We start from the raw sequence: 16462 nt of genomic DNA on the forward strand, positions 1-16462 counted from the left end.
CTGCAGAAGGAAATGCTGCGGTGAAGGGGCTGCTCCGTGGGGGCCACACAGGTGGGAGCAGGACTGACCTGTGCTTGAACCTCCCAGTGCCTCCTTGGTCATGCACACAGCTGCAGCCCCCAGTAATGCAGTGTACAGCAGTGCCGCACTCCAGGGTTACCCCTGGCTGCTCACCCCCAAAGCATCCCTGGTTAGCAGAGGAGCAGAAGGATGTTCCCAGAGGGGAGGCTTTTCTGAACTCTGGTGCAACAAGTGCTCTGGGCAGTGCCTGTTTTCTGCACAGCCCTCAGCCACCAGGACTGGTTTCACTCTCCCTCTTCCCAGTCCCTCAGCAAACCACAGCCATGAGCGGGATGCTCTGCATGGACTTCCCAAGCTAAAAGGAGGTTGTCTGGGCCTGTCTATGGGCGACAGAGAGCAACAGGCAGCTCGGAGAGGTGTCCAAGGGGAGATGGAGGAGACACTGCCTAGAGGTGCCTCTGCCCCTCCTTGGGCTATGCAGGGAGCTCAGAACAGCTACTGCTGATGGACACGTGTCCCTCCAAGCGCTGAAGGCATGTTTGTGTCACTGACAGCAGAATGGTCTCAAATGGAAAGTAAAAGCCACTCCAAGCTCTTTCTCTGCATTGCACCTTGCTGAACAGGGAGCAAGACCTGCTGTGAACCTTTGTGCTCAGGTGCCTCCAGCATTACCATTGCAGGTGATGTGAGTCTCTTCTCGTTGGTCATCACAAGACTGCGGGTCCCAGGGAGCAGAGGGGCACTGCCAAAAGGAGCTGTTCATCTTCCCACATTGAACATAATCCAGCCATGCGGGGCCAGATACCTTGCCATACACCAGATGTGTTTCAATGAACCCTCCATCTCCACAGCCCAGCTCTTTGCACACCAGGGACACGGTGTCAGGAGTCATCGAGTTGGAGCAAACACTCCCCCACGTCCCGTTGTAGAAAACCCGCAGGCGCCCAGAGCAGCCGTCGCTGTTCTCCAGCCTCAGGGCCACAAACTCTGGAAGGAAAGGCACAAAGTTGGGGGGATCAAGCTAGTCCTGGGGTGAGGAGAGAGAAACTGCAGCCATCCCTGACAATCCCCCCTGCAGTAGCCAAGGGCGAGGAGAGTTACTCCAAGGAGCAGGGACCCTCCTGGGCACCCCCGGGCTCAGACAGGAAGAGGACACTGCCAGCAAGTCACTGTTTCACCAAGGGAGTAGAGAAGTCCCTGGGATGCAGCAGTGCCCTCCCCTCTAACCCCTGGAGACAGCTGTGCTCTCCCTGTAACAGTCTGATGGGGAGTGTGCACGAGTGTCCCCAGGTCGGGGGCAGGAAGGGGGCTCGGGGCAGCCAGGGACAGTCTCACCATGCCCTGCTCTTCCCTCGTCCCTACCTCCCCGGGCACCAGGCTCCCACCACCGCTCCCTGCACAGACCTGAGCAGACGACTCCTGCGTCCTCTTTGTGCCTGCAGTTGTGCTGCCCCCAGGCCCCGGCAGGGCAGTCCCAGAGAGCAGCTTCACCCCCGGAGCAGTTCACGTCGTCCAGCCAGATCTGCCCGGAGCCTTCCCCATAACGAGCAGAGCCGGCCGCCTCCACAGCCACCCCACAGCCCAGCTGGTGGCAAACCACGGTGGCGTCAGACAGGTCCCAGGAGTCATCGCAGACGGTCCCCCAGGTGCCCCGGTAGTAGATCTCCACTCTCCCGGCACAGCGCCTTGTCCCGTTCACCAGCCGGACCCGCCGGCTCCCTGCAGACAGGAGAAACCCCGGCTGTCAGAGGTTCGCAGCCCTGGGGAGCACAGCACGTCGGGGACCGTCAGAGCGACTCACCCGAGCAAACCACCCCCACGTCCTCAGCAATTCCTGCCGGCGCTGCCTCCAGCAGGGAGGTGTTGCAGAGGGCCAGGCGAGTCTCCTCCCCTGCACACTGGACCCTTCTCAGCCCCACAGGGCCCGTCCCTCGCTTGGGCTTCGGCAGGTTGTAGGCTCGCTCTGCCTCTCCGCACTGGAGCTGCCGGCACACCACGCTGGCATCGTCCATGTCCCACTGGTCATCCAGGACTCTGCCCCACGCCCCGTGCAGGGACATCTCCACTCGCCCGTCACACCGGCTCCCTCCGTCCACCAGCCGCAGGGATTCAGAGGGTCCTGCGCGGAGAGAGGGAAATGCCCTGGACCCTCTGTGACACTGCACAGCCCTGCACCCTCCCGTGTGTCTCCCATTTCTGATGTCCTCGGACACCCTGGGGCTCACCCAGCTGTATCCAGCTCACAGTAAGGAGCTCAAGGATGGGAGTTTTCCCAGGGATTTCTTTTTCTCCACTCACTAAACCTTGCTGAGTACAAATGTTGCTGTTTCTCAGGAAGGGACAGAGATGGGAAAGTGTGGGAGGTCAGCGCAAATCCCAGAGACACCAGATATGTCCTTAATGATGAATCTGGAGCAGCTCCAGCAGGAGAAAGCAGGGGCCTGTGCAAGGCCTGGGTGATGGACAGGACAAGGCCAAGCCTTGCTCCCGTCCCTGCTCTGGGACTGGCCTCTGCTGAGACAGCCAGGGGAGAGCCCACACGTCTCTGCCCCTCTGCATCCCTATGGATCGGGGCCTGGGAGCTGGTGTCCTTGGCAGGAAGCAGACGGCCAAGGGCCTTTCTGATAAAACAGGATGAGTTTGGGTTCATACTGACAAGAAGCAAGGGCAAATCCCAGCCCCACTCTGCAGCTCAGCCCCAGGGATTGCTCCTGCTAGGCGAACCCACGGCAGCCCCTGCCGGTGGTGGGATCAGGGTCTGCGGGGCTCTCTGCAGTCTGAGATGGGGCTGTGTGATGCAGGAGGGAGCAGAGGGTCCTTCACAGCTGCAGTGAGTGGAGCTGTGTCCCACAGCCCTGTCCTGAGCCTGAGCTGCAGGAGGGGAGCAGAGGAGCCCAGGCCTGGTGGTGGCCCCTGGGGCCTGAACCAGCTGCCCTGGGGAGGCAGAGATGTCTCCTCCGTGCTCACTCCTCATTTCTCACAAGGCAAAGAGGTCTGCCTGAACAGACAAAGCCCTTTCAGTCCCTCCATGGGGAACCACAGTTTCTCCAGGAAGAAATTCAGTTTGTCATTGCCATGGGTTCCCCAGCTTCGGGTTGCCATGTGACACACAAGGGGCAAGTTCAGTTAATCCTGCATTTTCCCTGCACTCACCTGAGCAAAAAACACCAGCATCGTTGTCATGTGAGCATGGGGAGGCCCCCACGGCAGTCACAGGGCACTGTCCCAAATGGGATTCAGTCCCATTGCAGTGGAAGCTGTCTCTCCAGACAGGACCCGTTCCTCTCCCAAAATGCCCTCCTCCAGGAACGGACTCAGCAAATCCACAGTTGAGTTGATGACAGAGAACGTGGGCATCGGCGACGTCCCAGCGAGAGTCACAGAGGCTTCCCCAGGTTCCCAGCACCTGGATCTCCACCCGCCCTGAACACACCGTGCTGCCATTCACCAGCCTGAATCCTGTGTACTCTGGGGAAAGAGGAGGAAAAGTGAGGATGGCTTTGTGCTCTTGCACCCTCAGGTGTTGAAGGCGACACCAAAGGCATAGCAGCCCTTCCTACTTCTTCCACAGCATTTTAAGATTACAGACAATGACTCCAGCCCTCCTGTGCTCACACCATGCTCAGCACGGTCACTTCCCTGCTCCCCTGCCCCACGGCACACAGCTCGTGGGAGGCATTTCACACCTCCTCCCCAAATGCTCACGTGTGCAGGTGACACCAGCATCGTTCGCATGGGTGCAGGTCTGGTTGCTGAGGGACATCCTGGGGCAGGAGGAGAGGAGGGATTCATTCCCCACACACTGCAGCTCTCCGTCCCAGGTGGGCCCGACCCCCTCTCCAAAGTGAGCTCCCCCGGGGACGGACAGGGCTGTGCCACACTGCAGCTCCCTGCAGATAACATCGGCAGCTTTGAGACCAAAGTGAGAGTCACAGACTGTTCTCCACTGGTCCCCATCTCTGATCTCCACACGTCCTGAGCAGGGGCTGTCTCCTCCAACCAGCTGGACAAATCCTGGAAAAAACACCAACGATGGGGAGTTCCCGGGGGCTTCCAGCAGTTACACACCTGCATCCCACACAATTTCCATGGCAGCCACATCCAAAATGCCCTGTGAACATCCTGGCAGCAGCTGTCAGTGGGTTTTGATGACAAACCCTCCAGGGCCCCCTGCACCTCCTCTCACACCCACACAGCACCCCGGGGCTTGTGCCTGTCCTGGACCCACAGCCACAGGCACTGCTCAGGGAAATGCTGCTGCCCCAGAGGCCCGGCACTGCCCAGCGCAGGCCCCAGCACTGCAGCACCTGGACCAGGAGAAGCTGCCCAGGCGCTCACGGCTGCTGCAGCCTGCTCAGCCCCTGCAGAGCTCAGGGCTCAGGGCCAGGCTGAGGAGCTGCCTCAGAGCAGCCCAAAATGTGCCCTGTTCCCAGGGGTGTCCTGGGGTGTCTGTGAGGGGAGACACGTCTCAGGCACAGAAGTGGTGCAGCTGTAACCGGGTCGGTGCCTGGGCCAGCTGCCCCCCTCCGACGTGAGCCCGGGGAGGGGTGTCCCCAGGCAGGGCCACAGCACGTCGCAGGCCAGCAACCGGGCAGAGGAGCAGGAGACCCGTGTGCAGCCTGGGCTGACACCGTCGCGCACTGCAAAAGCAGGCACAGACGAGGGTCAGCGAGTGCTGGCAAAGCCCTGTGGCACGGGGCACTGTGGGGAGCCGGGGCCGGCAGGAGCGGCTGGACAGTGCTGCCTGGACGGGCCGTGTTCCCCACGGGGCGGTGACAGCCCCGGGGACCCGCAGGACTGGGCTGTGTGCAGTGACACGGGAGGGAGCAGCCAGTGGCCCCGCAGCCACTAAGCCCCGAGCCCACATGGGGCTGGTCCTCGCAGGGTGGCCCTGGGCACGGGGTGCGAGGTGCTGCCTGCCGCCCTGCTCCTCTGCCCAGGCCCTGCTCTTCTCCCCTCTGAAAAGCCCCTTTGGCTCAGCTGAGGGACTTGCGTTTGAGGGGAATGAGCCGAGGGGCCACGGCCATCTCATGCCCTATCCTGGCCAAGGGGTGCTGAGCAAGTCATCCCTGGGGTCTAGGGCACAGGAACCCCCAGCACTGCCAGCCAGGTCCTGGCAGAATGGGAGGAGATCGATGGAGACCAAGAGACCCCACGGGGCAGTGTGGGGGATTCATCTCCCAGCATGAGGCACCACCTGGGAGTGGGCTGAGCCCCCAGGACCCTCACCGGGTCTGTGCACCCAGGGATGGGCTCACCCGGGCTTTCCCCAGGGACAGCAGCAGCAACAGTCCCAGCTCGGCAGCGAGAGCAGCCACGTCAGGGCCTGCGCTGGTACCCACGCATTTCTCCTTCAGGGCACAGCCCGGTTAGTGCTCTGATCCCAGGCCCGACCCCGAAGGTGAGGCACTGCCTGACTCCTTACCTGAACACATCACTCCAGCATCCTCAGCATGAATGCAGTTATAAACTTCACCCCAACCATCATGTCTGCACTCAGACAGGGCAGTCTCGGTGCCTTGACAGTTAAGAAAGCTCAGCCAAATCGGCCCAGATCCTGGCCCAAAATATCCATACTGAGGGGCTTGGAGAGCAGATCCACAGTCCAGCTGCTTACAAACTACAGCAGCATCTTTCATGTCCCAGCCACCGCCACACACCGTCCCCCACTGGTCCTGGTGTTTCACCTCCACTCTCCCAGCACAGGGCCTGCCACCAGCCTCCAGCCTCACCTCCGCAGCACCTTCAAACACAGACACGGGGCAGGTTAGGGGAGCACCGAGCCCCAGCGCTGTGGCTGTGCGGGGTCCCCTGCCTGGGGCCGAGTCCCAGGCACCGGGGTGTGAGCCCTCTCCCCTCCACACTGTCCCAGGGCAGCGTCCGGGTCCCTCCTCTCCCCACAGGCTGCACTGGGCTGCGCTGGGGGATGCCCAGCTCCGGCCCTGCTGGGCCATTCTCACCCCAGAGCCCTCGGCACCTCCCCGCACCCCATCAGCACCCTGCACCCTGCCCATGCCCACCCGGACACCCTGCCAGGCTCTGCACAGGGCACCCGCTCCTCCCCAGCCTGGTGCCCCACGAGCAGCCCTGAACCCCCAGGCCTCCCCACACACTGCTGCCCCCCCCCGCCCCCAGGATCCCAGCCCCCTGCCCACCACCTGCCCTGGGCACCACCCAAACCCACCCGCATCCCACAGGGCTTTCCGCACCGAGATGATCCCCACGATCTCTCCCAACCCACATCCTCTCCTCGCCCGTGGGGATGAGCCCAGCCCCTGCCCCTGGCCAGGGCCCCCAGGAAGGACACCTCTCTGCCGGGCTGTGGACGCAGATGCCCTGGTGCCCTTCTCTCTGCGGGGCACAAACTGCCCCTGCTTGGGCCAGGCTCACCCTGAAACGGGGCAGCGAGCAGCACAGAAACCCTCCTGGGCACCCGGGGGGTTGGCTGTGCCCTGGGGATTGCTGAGCTCTGCAGTCACCAGCTGACCCACCGCCAGCTCCGGGGCACAGCACTGGGGGCACAGGGGGTCCCCAAAGGGTGCCCAAGGACGAGGTGTCTACAAGCACACCCAGGCACTGACTGCCATAAGCACAGGAGCCCTGGAAGCACAAACGCCCTGCTCCCACCCAGAGCGGCACAGGGTCGATGGACTTGAGCACCTTCTGACCCTTGTCTCACTGCTTTCTGGGATGAAACCTCTTTTCCAGAGGGATCCCCATGACCCTGCTGGTGCCCAGTGGCCCCAGGGCTGTGGGACAAGGAAGCAGGCACTTACCCCTGCAGAGCTGCACCCAGAGGAGCAGCCACAGCACCCGAGGGACGAGGAGGCCCTCTGCCTCCATACGCAGCCTCCTGCCCTGACGGCACTGCCGTGCTGCACCCCACTCCCTGACACAGCTCCTGGGGACTCGCGCAGGACAACAAAGATGGGAGGCTAATATATATCTGCAGGTGCTGGCCCAGCTGCAGGAGGAGCCAATCGAAGCAGCAGGCACCTTTTTAGACATTATCAGGCGTCATCTCCCGTCTGACACAGCCCAGCCCTCCAATGAACTTCTCCAGCACCGTTCATGACCATATATGAGGCACGGCTCCACTGCGGATGTCACGGTCGCTGCTCTGGGGCATCGTCACGGGGCCCATCCCAGTGGGACAGGGCAGACCATGGGGGGAAAATGGGTCTGTCGCCCCTCATATCCCACTGTGCAGACCCGGAGCTTTGGGCATCTCGTGCGCTGTGTTTGCCCACGTGCCCAAGGTGTGAGTGTCCAGCTGTCCCCACACCATGGGAACCGTGGAGCTGGGATTGCCCCGGGACGGGCTGTGTCAGGAGGGGAAGGAAACAGAAACAGCCCCTGACCCCGCTACAGCCCTGCTGTGCCGGGAGCAGCAGCGGTGAAAGCCCTCTTTGCCATGGCCAGAGCCACATCCCATGAGCGCGGGCTTGTCAGTCCCTTCCCGGCCCGCCCCGCAGTGGGTGCCTTGGTCAGGAGCAGGGAGCTGGGGCATGTCACTGCTCTGACAGCAGACAGGGCAGCCCAGGCACTCAGAGCCCCCCACCCCCCCCCCCGGTGTTCACCAAGAGCCCGTTATTCCCTCGCCGGGGCTGAGCGGGAGATCAAAGCCTCGCCTGCAGGTGCACAAACCACAGCCCACGTGACCTCGGCAGCCTGCGCCGCGCTCTCCCTGCAGCAGCGCCCGAGCCAGGAAGACGGTGGTTTCTCTCTGGGCCTGGTTCCCCAAGCAGTGTCACTGCACGTAGCCACTGTGCCTGCTCCAGCCCCAAACCTGCTCCCAGGGATGGGGCCGCAGGGGCTGCTCCTGCTGCCTTTGCAGACACAGGTGCTGGGCACAGGTCCTAGAGGGGGATTTTTCTCTGCAGGTGACCAAAACACTCCCCAGCCCCCATGCTCAGGGCTGAGCAGGGGGACGGATGTCTCCTGTGCTGCAGGGGCACAGTGCTCGCAGCTCACAGCACTACTGCAGCCCAGGGCCACTGGCACCCAGCACCTCTCCATCTCTCTGTAACTCCTGTCCATCGCACACCACCATTTATGCAGAACAGCACACACATTTCATTGCAGTTTCACACAAGCGATACGGCATCTCACAGCATCCCACCATGCTGCTATTGCACACTTTCATACATTTCAATGCCATTAGACTTTCACATATGGTTATGTATTTTACTTTTCTACTTACTCAGTGGTTTTCTATTGAGAAATGCTTGAGCATTGTATTAGGCTCTTCAAATATTATTGTGGCTCTCTTTTTTCACAATACTCTATTATGTTGCCCTTCCTGGGATGTTGTCCTTATCCTCTCAGGAGCACTTTGCATTTAACTTATTTACCTTCCCTTCCCTTCCCAGCAGGCACAGGGCTTGGATACTGACTGTGAGATGACTGATGCCTAAGTGCCTGAGAGGTCAACAGTAGGCACACGTGGCATATGACGACATGGACCTGAGGTAGGGTAGTGCAAAGATCCTTTATTGAAAACACAATGGCTGGTTATATAGCAATCAAGCCCAGCCACTCCTCCAAGTATCTCCTAAGCATTGTGGCATCTTGTGATAGGTAGGAAGACATCTCCTGATCCCTGGCAGGCAGGCAGGCCAGCAGGACAGGCCCACCGTAGCTGCTGACACATAGGCAGGAAGGCACACCGTGACTGCTGGTACACAGGGAGGAAGTCACATCATGATCACTGGCAACTCACGTGCACACATTCTGGCCACAGATCATAGTTACCACATCATCACTTTCTGTCTTAGAGATTCTCTGCTGTCTTACACAGTGCCATCCTGTTTTGGTCCCCAACAGGCACATGGGTGGGACACGTGCTTTTGGGGTCATTCCTGCTGGAGTAACTGATAGGCCAGCAGCAGGCACACGGCTTGAATGCCGACTGCCAGGTCACTGCTCCCTGAACACCTCACAGGCCAGCAGCAGACGCAGGGCTTGATTTTGATTCTGAGGTCACTTCTCCCAGAGCCCCTGATAGGCTAGCAGCAGGCACTTGGCTTGTGTGTTGATTGTGAGGTCACTGCTGCCTGAGTACCTCATAGGCCAGGAGCAGGCACATGGCTTGGATCTTGATTCTGAGGTCACTGCTGCCTCAGCATGGTGCATCAGGGACACAGAGGGGCCACAACTAGACATGGCAGCAGGCAGAGCACCCCAAAAGCCCAAAAACACAGCAAGGCCAACTCTCCATCCCTGGAAGCTGCTTTTAATCCCCTAAAGGCTTTAAAAATGGACTTTCTTGGAACATCCATTTTCAGCCCTGCTCACGTTCAGTTCCCACCTCAAGGAAGCAGATGAAGCGGTCCCAAGGGGCTTCACCTGGCCAAATCTCTTCTCTCTCTTGTGCCTATTTTCCTGCCAAAAAGAGGCCTCTGTGGACATTTTTCTCATGCCTTTCCTTGGGGGTGACATTACCTCTGCCTCCTCCAAGAGCCTTTGCACCCATTCTCCAATCAGAACATACCTGGACAGAGAATCTGTGACCTCTCACATGCTACAGTCCCAAAGGTGATATTAAAGCAGGTGTACACATGAAGAACAGAGACCCAGTACAGACCTTGCAGGAAAAGCTCACAAGCTCCCTGCTGATGGACAGGGGTAATTTCTACAGCACACAGACCCTGGAAATCAGAGATTACTAATGCTGCAGGCCTGTATGCTGCTGGGACAGGAGTGACCTCAAAGTCGATTCCCAGCCATGCGCTTGCTGCTGGCCTACCAGGGACTCAGAAAGAGATGACCTCACAGTCACTTCACAGCCGTGGGCTTGTTACTGGCCTAGAAGCCTCTGAGAAAAAAGTTACCTCACTGCAAGTTCCCCAGCCGCGAGAAAAATGCTGACCTAGCAGCTGCACGGGCAGAACTGGTCTCAAAAACATCTATCCCAGCCATGTACCTGCTGCTGCCCTATCAACCGCTCAGGTAGAAGTGACCTCACAGTCACCGTCACCAGCCACACGGCTGCTGCTATCCAATCAGTTCAGCAGTCAGAAGTGACCTCACAATCAACAGCCAAGCCACGTGCCTCCTCCAGGCCTATCAGCTACTCACAAAGAATTCATGTGACACCGGTGATTTCCTGGCATAGCTCTCACACACAGTGGTGACCTCACTACCCACACCCTGACCACATGCCTGTTGTCGCCTGCAGCTCCCCCTGCCCCCCCCCCCCCCCCCCCCCCCCAGGGCTGAGCCAGCTCCTCAACAGCCTCCCTGAGTCACCTCGTGGCTTCGCAGTGCTCAGAGTGCAGCAAAACACCCATTACGTACCAGTTACTACCCCAAAAGAACACTACCTTCTGCCCATGTATTACCTACACCCAGCCTATGACACTTAGGAAGTGGAGAACAGCCCGGAATTCTTGGCACCATTTTCTAATGGGAGCATTGCATGGGAGCAGCGATCACGGAGCTGAGGACAGCAGGGCCTCCTGTGCCATCAGGGTGAGAGGCCTTCCCACAACTCGGCAGTCAGCAAACGCTCTGCACAGCCAGGACAACAACCCTTCTCCTAGTTCATGGTTTGACCTGCTGCAGCTCCGGCAGGAAGCAGCCCCGTCGGCAGCACCACTGCCCCGCCCCAGCGGGAGGGCACCCGCCGGCATCTGAACACACCCACAGCCCCCCCACACCCGTCCCCAACCCCGACCCAGATGCACCCGCCCGCTTCCTCCTCTCCTTTCCTCCCTCCTCTTCTCTCCCCCAGGTCAGGCCCCACCCCTTCTTCCCCTCCCCGAGGACCCTGCATGCTGGACTCTGATTGGTTGATTGAGCTATCAGTCCCACCCAGACCCGCCCACCTCCTCTTGCCGGCCAACAGCAGGGCCACACCGGGGGTGTTGCCATGGCAATGCTGTGGCCACGTGACCCGGTCGCGACGACCCCCCCCCCTCCCCCCCCCCGGGCGGGACGGCGCCATCTTAGTGGCGGCTGCTGGGTGAGAGGCTCCTGGAGCGCTGACGAGCTGCTGCTCCAGGCTGAGGCGCATCAAAATGCGGTTCATGCGCGGGGCGAGTCCGGACACGGGGGCAGAGGGACCGCAGCCCGCCCCGAGGAGTCCTGACGTTCCTGCGGTTCTGCCTGCGGCCTCCTTCCCGACGCGGCCCTCGGGCAGCCCAGGCTGGCGCTGTCTCCTGGGGGAGCTGCAGCGTGGGGCTGCCGCGGGGTGGCCTGTCCGACGTGTGCCACCATGGAGCAACGCCCGCGGTTTGCACCCCAGTTAGGAACAGAGAGCCGCTGGGTCTGGGGGAGGCTGTTAGCTGCAGAGGACTTCCTGCTGTCCTGCAGAGCAGTTCAAGTGCTGTTAACGTCTGCCATAATTCCTTTCTCATGTCTGACTATGACCTTTAGAATTTCTCTTTTTCTCCTACAAAAGTGGATTTTTCACTGTATTCGGGGGAGGGAAAATGAACCTCAGTGCAGTGTGTGATTGCAGAGTCTCAAGCACTTGTTCTTAAACCGCTCTGTACAAAGCAAACATTTGAACTAACTTTCTTTTAGTTTTGAAGAACCTGGCTAAGTGTTAATTTGACTCTGTCGTTATGTGAAGTCCACACTGAGATGTCCTGCTGCTTGTATGCATTGTGTCCAACCTTTTTTGACACTTGGTTTTCTTTGCTCTTGTGTGTGCAGCTTTCTGTCAGTCCCGCAGAAGCAGTATTGCAAGCCAGCGGATGATGTGAAGGTGGTGGAAGATCTTGTGTTGTTTGGTGATGCAGAGAAGTTTAAACATTCATTTATCTTACCCTTTTTGTGTAAGTAGTATATTTCACACAGCAGAGTAATGCTTCTAATGTAGCTGAAATAACTTCTTTCACAGAGTACCACGGTCTGAGAAAACTTTCATTTTTCCTCTCTAATTACAATTTACATATTGATAGGTATGACCATGCTAGAGGCATGCTCTGAGCAGGGAGGACATAGCTTCTTCCTCAGAAAATGTGAAATAACGGTGAGCAGTCAGTATATACGCTTTATGCTGCATTCTCTGAATTGCCTTTTTGTGATTTTTTGTATAGATACTCTGCTTACAAACAGCTGTTTCAGGACTTGTTTTTCCACTTTAAAACTTCTCAGAAATAATGGCTGGGGTTGAAATATGCAAGAAGACTGTGTGATGCCTTCCATTGCCTAGGCACAACTAAGCTGTTAAGCTTTTGTGATTTTACTCCTCAGCTCCTGAATCTCATTGTTCCACATGCACAAAAGAATGATGTTTGCCTGGGCAGTGTGGTTAGCCTACAGGCTAAAAGGCACTGCTTAGCATCCTGTGCTTGTCCCTGTGGCTGAGATTTGGATTCCCATTTGCCTGTTTTTCCTTGACATCTCCTCACCTCCCAAAGAATCTCCTGGGTGCTGTAGTTTAGTTGCCTGTTACAGGCAAAAGGATCCCAGAATCATTTTTATAAATTGAGTTAAGCTCCTTTGTAATATACTCCCTTCATTGAGAGTCACTTCCAGGATTTCCTTTTTAGGGAACTGCATTTATTGGGGGCAAGTTTATGCATATTTGTTCTTGTACCAGCATTACTTGTGGGCGTAACTGGTTCTCTGTCCCTAGAGCAACTTCTATTATATGTAACAATCATATTTCCTCTGTCTTAGTTTTGCTATGTCAAATTACATTCTCCTAGTGTGCTTTTGAATGATTGGCACTTTGTTTTTGGAGCATCTTCATAGCTTGCCTTTGTCACTTTTCGTTTGAATCTCAGTTCCCTTTTTTCAAATGAGACCAGAATTGCTCACGCTATTTTGTATGATATCTCTCAAGTGACAGTATGAACAGTTCTGTGGCTGCTGAGGAACTATTGCTTTTTTCATGATTCTACTGGTGGATTAGTAGTTGATGATTAGCTGATACGCTCCGTTTTGTATCTGGATAAGAATTTGCAGCAACCTCCACATTTACTGAGCCTTGGTTTAGAGCAGAAATTCGTGTGCTGCTGCATTTTTGTACTGAGGAGTTAGTCAGTAGGTGCTGCTGTCAGTGCCGGCCTGGAATTCAGAGCTCTCCTCTGGGCACTCAGTGGGAAATAATGTGGGAATGAGGGTAATTCGTGAAAGGCTCTAGCAACTTTGTTTGCTGTGAGGGAAGAAACTTGACGGCTTTCAGGAGAATGCTCTTTGTGATTAAGGGAATAAGTTCAGCATATGATCTTTAGAGCCACTTTCTGAATGGATCTGAGTGGGGTAAGGCTGTATTTCAGGACGGAAGAGGATGTTGCAGTAGTTGAGCTCATCATGCCTTGAGGAAGAGATGTAATTATGCAATAGCTTGTGAAGGCAGTACCTCACCCATGTTCTGCAGCCTGTGCAAGACTTGAACAAGGAGAATAAAAATGTATAAAAAGCTTCAAGCCAAAACCTGTGTGCCTCATAATTATCCTCCTGCATGCATCATAATTAATTGAGGCTCTCTCAGGAGCGCCCTTCTTGATCTGTCCTGCTGTTTTGGTCACATCTGTGAACATGAAGTTCAGAGGAAATCAGGGGGAATAGATTCACAAATACAGTTACTTTGCAAGGCTCTGGCATACCGTATGCCAAAGTCAAGCTGCATATAAGTACCAGGTGCTTTTCTAATCACTCAGATGGCAATACTAATTTCCTCTTGGATTATTTCTCTGTAGAAGTACTCTTAAACAAGAAAAAATCCATAAAGAAGTGTTGATGGCGATTGTGGTGAGAAAGGTTGTTTTGGATGCTGTAAGCACTTGGAGCTTGGAGAAAGCTATCTATTGCTTGATAAGAACACTTTGACATTCTTTAGAGCAGTCAGTTTAGGAAAGAAGAGGGGGCCTCAGTTTTGGAAGAGCGATGATTCAATACATGCAAAGGGCTTATGTTTTACAGAGTGGATACTTAATGCTCAGTGAAACTGGGTGCTCTGTGTGTCTGATTACAGATTTGAACAACTTGTAGCTGAATTTTGATTGTAAACTGGTTAAACATTTTACCTTCCCAGCAAAGACTGAATTTTGCTCTCACAAGGGGAAACGTGTAATGCAGTTTGAAATCAGATGCACGAGGAATACAGATAATGGGCTGGAAACTTCTTAGCTCTCACAGTACATTCTGGAGGAGGCTTCACTTGATTTTTGATGTGAAGTGTTCTCCTCCCTGCTCCTATGCAGACTCTAAACAGTGGCAATATTTAATCCATTAGCATAGTATGTAACTTACTGGCACTGGTGGCTCTAAGGGGGCTCTCTGCAATTGGATTTTTAGACTTTTTAAAAGCAATTGGATTTCTTTGAAGGGGTTAGGCATAAACTCTAAATATTTTAATGTAAAATTCTACTGCCCCTCTGCTTTACAGTAGGCTATTCAGAAAGAACCCCCCCCCCCCAACAGAAAATTTATAAATAGAGGCAGCGATGGGGTTTCTTTGCCTTTCTTAAACCCAGGACATGGGTTCTGTTGGATTTATCTTTAGGTAAACTGAGACATCAATACATTTGTGTGCTTGAAAAGCTTCTGCCATTATTGAGCTTTTATAGTAGCAGTACAAAGTAATTTCTTAAGAACAGATGAAATCCAGAATATACATAGATTCAAAGTATAGGGGATTGCTTGCCATAGTTAAAGGCTTAGTGTCTTGTGTGATAAGCGGAAAGTATACTCAAAACATGTCCTGGTTTAAAAAGGTGGTTTGGGAGTTTTGTCATCTATGATTTTTTTTACATACCTGAGAACCTGATTACTTTATAAGCTGGAGAGGTTTGTCTGTTGGAAGTCAATTGCAATTGTTTGCTTGAAAGACCAGGCATTTCCCTTTATGGGTGCAATGTCTGTAGATTTAATAGTTAGCTCTATATATTCCCTATCAGCAAAAACTCAGCATGAGGAAATAGAACTTTAAATTCTTCTCTTTCAAGAAGGTTAAAAGTACTGCAAATAAGAAAAACCTTCAAATGTTTTGCTGCTTTATTCATTGGCATTCTCTTCTAAGCAATGGTAGCTTAGCCTTTCTACTTGATATTTAAGTATTATCTGGAAATACAGAATACCTTTTTCTTCCTCCCAGCTTTAGACTTTCTCCTCAGCTACTGCCGACCAATTCTGAGAGACAAAATCCAATAAGTTACAACTTTTTAAGAAGGAATGAAAGGCTTTACTATCAAGTCCTGCCTGTGTATCTGGAGATAGATCAAATCCATGGACCAGTGGACTGAGTTCTTGTGAACTGCTAAAGATATGAAATGGAAATGGGAGGAGGCAGAAGGAGTATGGGGAAGCAGCAAAAGTTTGGGGAGAAGCTGCGAGGCTTTAGACAGCAGGACAGCATATATTATGATATCATTTGAAGGAACTGCAAAAATGGCTTCAGGCAGAGACTCAAACATATCAGTGTTTGAGGTACTGCTACTTGGTGTGAAGGGCTTTGAACTCTCTGACAAGGCCTGTGTTAACTATTACATCTTAAATCCATTTTTTCTCATCCTCTTTGGAAAGATAAGGTTGAATCTCTGCACCATGGCTACTGGACATCAGAGCCTGACGTGGCTACCCTGATGCTGAGGAAATGGAGGATTGTTTCTAGGGCCAGCGCTGACCCCTGAGGTGGGGGCTTAGCTCTGAGCTACTGGAGCCTTCTGTCGGAAAAGGGACCTGCCTTGATGCCAGAAACTGTTGACATGCTGGAATTTCAGTATTCAGTTTTAGAAGGGATTTACCAACACTATCCAAGTCATGTAGTTTGAAAGCACTTGGTGGTAAACACACGTAGTCAAGATTTTTGTTTCCATATTCAGGAAAACATTATCCACTGGAGAGCAACTTGTTTCATCTTTTAAACACCTTCTTTTAATGCCAGCTCTCAGAAGTCTGGAAAGTGAAGGCTGTACTCCTAACGGAAGTCTGCTGCTGGAAATCGAGGTAGTTGTCGTCCTAAAGTCACTGAAGAACAAGATGGGATTTAGCTTCCTAATTTTTCAAGCTTTGGCCTTTATGAAGAAAGAACTGACCTTGCAGTGAAGTTATTGAAATGCTCAATTGATTTCTCTTTTGAACAATGCAACAACCATACTGTTCAATGGCAGACTGTCGGAAGGTATGCGTTTAGTGAACATATCTTGATTGCCTTTTACATTGAGTGCATTGCATACACTTGACTCAAGATATAAACAGTCATCTCAGAGTCACTGGAGTTATTCTCCTAGGCAAACTTACACTTACAGATCTGTCTAATAACCCTATGGTTGTGAGAACGTGGGGAAGGCTGGGTCCAAGTGAATCTCTTGACTCAGAGAAGGGTTTAGACAAATGTTTTCAGTCTAAAGAGCTTCAGGTAGGGTGCCCTCGTGATAACAGTATCCAGTTGCTTGGGAAAGCACAGCATTCAGGGGCTTCAAGGGCACATAAATGAAAATGAAACTGGAAAAGGATAATGAAATGAAACTGGAAAATACAC

At 54.3% G+C, this 16462-nt stretch overlaps 1 protein-coding gene across 1 annotated transcript in view; it reads right to left on the minus strand.

The window, feature by feature from the left end:
• The window catches only part of LOC135328623 (scavenger receptor cysteine-rich domain-containing protein SCART1-like), a 43811-nt gene extending 38355 nt beyond the window's left edge, over positions 1–5456 (minus strand). Inside the window, exons 1-6 of the mRNA XM_064513504.1 lie at positions 5447–5456; positions 3727–4035; positions 3175–3489; positions 1823–2140; positions 1426–1740; positions 694–1008 (exon numbers count right to left, since the gene is read on the minus strand). Coding sequence (XP_064369574.1) covers positions 694–1008; positions 1426–1740; positions 1823–2140; positions 3175–3489; positions 3727–4035; positions 5447–5456 — 1582 coding nt within the window. The remainder of the gene's footprint in view (positions 1–693; positions 1009–1425; positions 1741–1822; positions 2141–3174; positions 3490–3726; positions 4036–5446) is intronic.
• Positions 5457–16462: the final 11006 nt, after the last annotated feature.

This window comes from Dromaius novaehollandiae, chromosome 5 (genome assembly GCF_036370855.1).
Source record: "Dromaius novaehollandiae isolate bDroNov1 chromosome 5, bDroNov1.hap1, whole genome shotgun sequence".
Classification (NCBI taxonomy): Eukaryota; Metazoa; Chordata; class Aves; order Casuariiformes; family Dromaiidae; genus Dromaius; species Dromaius novaehollandiae.